At 41.7% G+C, this 6,242-nt stretch overlaps 1 protein-coding gene across 1 annotated transcript; it reads left to right on the top strand.

Moving 5' to 3' along the window:
• The first annotated feature begins 3,420 nt into the window (after nt 1–3,420).
• Nucleotides 3,421–5,836, top strand: LOC112471913 (protocadherin alpha-4-like). The gene has a single exon (XM_025040597.1). It carries the CDS (start codon nt 3,449–3,451, stop codon nt 5,834–5,836), a length of 2,388 nt encoding a protein of 795 aa, XP_024896365.1. The 5' UTR covers nt 3,421–3,448.
• The last annotated feature ends 406 nt before the right edge of the window (nt 5,837–6,242 follow it).

Here is a 6,242-nt window from a genome sequence, read left to right as displayed (position 1 = left end):
ATCTTGTGACTATTGTTTTTTAATGGATTTAGCAATAAGTGGCGAGAACCATACTTGCAGTTTGTTTTCTTCTTGTTCTGAGATGCAGTAATAGGATTATTTTATCACTAAAGGTTTGGCTAGGAACTTAGTATATTTTCCTGGGTGAGTTGCACTTTTAGAACATTTCACTCCAACTATGGTGTAGTAATTTCTGAACAATTTTTCAATGGCTTTTGCCACTTTTCATTTGGAGTTCCTACTAGATTTTAGTAGAAATATCACTGGCCCATTTTATGAGTTCATCCTAAATGCTTACCACTCCCTTCTAATAATGCTTATATCTTCAGTTTCAAATATTAGTTTATTAAACCTGTTACCTCTTATGGAACTTCTTTGCTCACTTATTTTTCTGGAGTCTCAGTTCTTCCTCTCTACTTGGACATAGTTTCTTTCAGTCCTTGTGCTTACATTTGGCAATATGTGTGTTGTTGCTAGTTTTTCAACTGGGTAAGAAGAATAAATAGGATAATTTTATTGCTTTAGAATTGTATCTTTGTTCATCTTCATTTTCTTATTACTTTTATTAGTAAGCATTAATAAATCAATAGGAAGTAAAATTTAATACTCTATATCATCATTTATAAAATATTCCTTTAAAAAGAATATTAAAATTATTATTTTTCATGGGAACAATTTTTGAAAATAATACTTATATCTAACTTAAAACTATTCTACCAGCAAATCCTGTTAATCATTAACAACTTTTGCATATAGTATTAAGGATGCTAAAGTCCAAAAGTATAATAAGTCAATGTCATTACTGGTAGTCTTCCCCGTGAATACGAACCTGTCTATTAATGTGTATCACGTTGTTTGTACAAAGCTCCAAAAAGCTTACACCAAATAAAATTGAAGTGAGATTATTTTCTAGTCAATCCCATATTTGGTATTTGGTCATTTTCCCTAACAAATAGTTGGGCTCCCATTCAAGTTTCCTTGCCACTGGAATCCAAAGCTTAGGCATATTAGAGACTGAAGAACAGTCACATATTTCTAAACCAAAAGAGACAAAATGAAAATACCAACCTGGCTCCTGGGAGGTGAATGGGTTCTAGTGTATACAAGTATGTGGAATACTTTCCCACACAAGTTATGTACTATAAATGTCTACATCCTGTTCAAGCTTTCTTGCTGAAACCTGTTTAATACTCTGACATTGTGGGGAAGGCTAACATAGAAAACAGATAATCCTCCCTTTTTCCATTTTCATTTCCTTTTTCTGGCACAATTCTTTACTGCTGCCCATCTAGGCAGTATTAACCTCAACGTTTCCAATTGTGGTTCACAATTTTTTTTTATTAGGCCTTATTTTCATCCTATTGTAAATAATAAGGTCGTGCAAAGTTCTCAGAATAAGGGATTTCAGTCTAAAAATTTCAGACCTCCTCTTCAAATTCTTCACGAAGAAGATTCTCAGCTAATAAGACATTTTAAAAATTTGTGAAAATTTTTTTAGAGATGTAGTCTTCTATACTATTCTATATTGATTAGTTTCCAAATAAATGTCCTTTCTATTCTGTTGCATTCCTCATCTATATTTAAAATTATTTTACAAAACAATGTAAATGAGTACAGAGTCCTTTTCACTTTCTTCCAGTGTGTTTGGCATGTATGATCACTTTGTACCAATCTATAGTTTGGGTCCTCAAACAGTGAAACTACTCTGATTTATGTTTTAATTCAGAAAAAATACTTTGTGAGTATGGCTCTTCATAAATGGGAGCCTAATGCTATATCCACTATACTGATTTTTAATTGTGTCCTAAACAATCATGGGAAAAAGAGATTTATGAACATAAGAGGCAAAGAAAGTCTGAAAATAGCTACCATCATGTCTCTCTATGTTAAGTTTCTTTATGAAAGGAAAACAAACATGTTTTATTTATTGGGAATTCTTCATTGACTTTTAAAACTCAGATGTCTCAAAGATCATGACTGCCAAGAACTGGAATGAAAATTAAGCTAAAACCCAGGTTTTCAATATCGAAATTGAAATATATATTAATTAGGGCAATGTCTAAGGAAAATATCTTTGTATCTCTGGAAAATCATAGAGGCTACTGAGACATCATATTTTCCTAACTAGTTATGTGACCACCTTACTTTAATGCATTTTATTAGGCAATAGAAGAGAACCAAACTGTTCTATTAGGTACATATTCAGCAAATATTAGTTAAGTGTTCTGAACTATTAAACTATCAAGACACAACTATTCTCTTTAAAAGTTTATATGTCAAAAAGGAGGACAGACATACATACCCAAATGTCTACAAAAGAGAAATTAATATAATAAATGGCCCAAGTGATTCAATCTGAATGCTGTAGTATGTAAAAGAAAGTAAAGATGCCAGTCCAGTTGGTTTAATCATGAAAGTCTTCGTTGGTCAAAGAAGTTTTCAGTAGTTATAAAATGGGGGAAATTGCTTTGCAAAGAGTTTGGAAATGATGGATATTATTTAGGCAATAGACGAAATATTCGTTTAACAAAAAATTTTGTTTGAAGCAGGAAATTGTCCACTGAGACTAAAATATATGAGCACTATAGGAGAAAATAGGAGCTTAGGCATTTTAGACACCAGAGAATGGGCAAATATTTATAAACCACAAGAAACAAAATAGAAAATACCAATCCTGCTCATTGGGGTAAATGATTTCCAGTGAATAAAATTATTTGAAATAGTTTTCCACAGAAATTAAATACCACAGCATCCTACTTCCCTGTTAAAGCTTTCTTACACCTTAAGTCCTTAGATGATTTAAGAAAGACTTTCCATTAAATGCTGATAGTCTTTGCTTTCTTTTTTGGAAAATTTCAAAATTCCCCTTCAATGGCTTAATCTTGGAATCAGAGGTTCCTAGAGTTAAGTTCTCTGAAGTCTTCAACACCGGCAATATGAAATCCAAAGATGAAGAATGTGTTGTCATTAATAAAAACATTCTCAGGAACACACAAAAAAAGTGTTATACAATTTGCTAACACTCTACAATTTTATTTTTACGAAGTGTATGTTAACTACGGTTGGGTCTCTGTAATACCTAAAACCTGTATGAAGAAAAGATTTCCACTGAAAACTGCCCCTGTGGTGAAACTAAGGATCACACTCAATCAGTTGTTCAAAATGTGATTCTATTCTCCAACGGCGTTAAAGTAAGTGGAATGGCTGACAGTATAAGACTTAGCGGTTTAAGAGTATGAATTTCCAGAACTGATTACTTACGATTTGAAGCCACATGATGTCGCTCTATACTATAAAATGATCTGATAGAGAAAGGAAGAAAAAAAAAATCCCTTCTATTCTTGTGAAGAAGCGGCATCCATTATCCAGATGCTGAAAAATGGAGGGTGCAGGGGCACTGGGCTGAGTGGTCAGAAGATAGCTCTTGATTTTGAAACAAGATCCTTTAATGAGGACAAAGTACTGCAGGCCCGAGATGGAGTTATTGTGGAGAAGCGGCAGAGAATCCCGGCGTCTGCTGCTCTCACTTCTGTTCCTCGCAGTCTGGGAGACTGGGAGCGGCCAGGTCCGCTACTCGGTCCCCGAGGAGGCCAAACACGGCACCTTCGTGGGCCGCATCGCCCAGGACCTGGGGCTGGAGCTGGAGGAGCTGGTGCCGCGCATGTTCCGGGTGGCGTCCAAAGGCAGTGGGGACCTTCTGGAGGTAAATCTGCAGAATGGCATTTTGTTTGTGAATTCTCGGATCGACCGCGAGGAGCTGTGCGGGCGGAGCCTGGAGTGCAGCATCCACCTGGAGGTGATCGTGGAGAGGCCGCTGCAGGTTTTCCATGTGGAGGTGGAAGTGAGGGACATTAACGACAATCCGCCTGTGTTCCCCGGATCACAAAAGAATCTGTTTATGGCTGAATCTAGGCCGCTTGACTCTTGGTTTCCACTAGAGGGCGCGTCCGATGCAGACGTCGGGGCCAACGCTCTGCTCACTTACAGACTGAGCCCCAATGAGTATTTCTCGTTGGAAAAAACATCCGATGACAAGCGGATAAAACGTCTTGGACTTGTATTAAGGAAACCTTTAGATAGAGAAGAAAGTTCGGAAATATTTTTAATGCTCACGGCCACTGATGGAGGCAAACCTGAGCTGACTGGCACCATTCAGTTATTGGTCATAGTGTTAGACGCCAATGATAACACTCCTACTTTCGATAGAACACTCTATACGGTGAAATTACCAGAAAATGTTCCTAATGGAACGTTGGTAATTAAACTTAACGCCTCAGATTTAGATGAAGGCTCCAATGGAGATATTATTTATTCATTCTCAACTGATACTTTACCAAATGTGAAATCTAAGTTTCACATAGATCCAATTACTGGAGAACTTATTGTAAAGGGATATATTGATTTTGAAGAAAGCAAATCCTTTGAAATTTTTGTAGAGGGCATTGATAAGGGACAGCTCCCACTCTCTGGCCATTGCACAGTTATGGTGGAAGTTGAAGACACCAACGATAATGTGCCAATAATGGAATTCAAGTCCCTGTCACTCCCAATCAGAGAAGACGCTCCATTGGGGACTGTCATCGCCCTGATAAGCGTGTCCGACCGCGACTCCGGTGTAAACAGACAGGTGACCTGCACACTGTTACCTCATGTCCCCTTTAAGCTGGTGTCCACCTTCAATAATTACTATTCGCTGGTGCTGGACAGCGCCCTGGACCGCGAGAACGTGGCAAACTATGAGCTGGTTGTGACAGCGCAGGATGGGGGCTTGCCTTCGCTGTCGGCCACCGCCAGCGTGTTCGTGGAGGTGGCCGACGTGAACGACAATGCGCCAGCATTCGCGCAGCCCGAGTACACGGTGTTCGTGAAGGAGAACAACCCGCCCGGCTGCCACATCTTCACGGTGTCTGCGCGGGACGCGGACGCGCAAGAGAACGCACTGGTGTCCTACTCGCTGGTGGAGCGGCGCGTGGGCGAGCGTGCGCTGTCGAGCTACGTGTCGGTGCACGCGGAGAGCGGCAAGGTGTACGCGCTGCAGCCGCTGGACCACGAGGAGCTGGAGCTGTTGCAGTTCCAGGTGAGCGCGCGCGACGCGGGCGTGCCCCCTCTGGGCAGTAATGTGACGCTGCAGGTGTTCGTGCTGGACGAGAACGACAACGCGCCCGCGTTGCTGCCGCCTGGGTCTGACAGCGGGGGCGGCGTGGTGAGCCAGCCTTTGGCGCGTTCTGTGGGCGCGGGCCACGTGGTGGCGAAGGTGCGCGCGGTGGACGCGGACTCGGGCTACAACGCGTGGCTGTCTTACGAGCTGCTGTCGGAGGCGGGGGGCGCTCACAGCCCGTTCCGCGTGGGGCTGTACACGGGCGAGATCAGCACGACGCGAGCCCTGGACGAGGTGGACGCGCCGCGCCAGCGCCTGCTGGTGCTGGTGAAGGACCACGGCGAGCCTGCGCTGGCAGTTACGGCCACCGTGCTGCTGTCGCTGGCGGACAGCAGCCAGACGCCAAATAACCCGTCACGGATGTCCGTGGAGGCCACAGGCCCAGAGGCGGCGTTGGTGGATGTGAACGTGTATCTGATCATTGCCATCTGCGCGGTGTCCAGCCTGTTGGTGCTCACGCTGCTGCTGTACACGGCGCTGCGGTGCTCGGCTCCGCCCACTGAGGGCGCTTGCAGGCCGCTGAAGCCCACGCTGGTGTGCCCCAGCGCGGTGGGGAGCTGGTTGTGCTCTCAGCAGAGGCGTCAGAGGGTGTGCTCTGGGGAGTGCCCGCCCAAGACCGACCTAATGGCTTTTAGTCCCAGCGTACCTGAATCTGGGGCAATTGGATTCTCTTTCTAAGGTTAGTTTGTAAATATTCTTTATTTAATCTGAATTATTTAATCTAAAGTTTCGTTTTCTTTTATTCTATCAATTTATTTCTAATATTAAAAATTTCTCAGATTCATGTTTCTCTGTCTTAAATTGTTTTTACTCTTCTTACATACCATTTTAACTAAAATATTGTACAATTTTGACACCAAGGTAATGTATGTTCTTTTCGTTTCTAATCATTATTAAATGTATCTTTATATAACTAGTGTTTAAAATTTTGTGCAATTTTCACCTATTTATTGTCAATTGTAATTAACATTTTGGAGAGCAGTGTCTTCTTATTTTTCTATTGAAAAGTGCACAGACAGAATAACGTAGGTCAATGAATTATTTGAAAGTGAAAACTCCTGTTACCTCCATTCCAGAAGTTACT

Source organism: Pteropus alecto, unplaced genomic scaffold (genome assembly GCF_000325575.1).
Source record: "Pteropus alecto unplaced genomic scaffold, ASM32557v1 scaffold78, whole genome shotgun sequence".
In the NCBI taxonomy this organism is placed as follows: domain Eukaryota; kingdom Metazoa; phylum Chordata; class Mammalia; order Chiroptera; family Pteropodidae; genus Pteropus; species Pteropus alecto.
The sequence above is the reverse complement of the archived record's forward strand: the minus strand, read 5'-3'. Positions and strand labels throughout refer to the sequence as shown.

Coding starts and splice junctions, on each gene's coding strand:
- LOC112471913 (XM_025040597.1), top strand. CDS start 3,449: ATGAGGACAAAGTACTGCAGGCCCGAGATGGAGTTATTGTGGAGAAGC.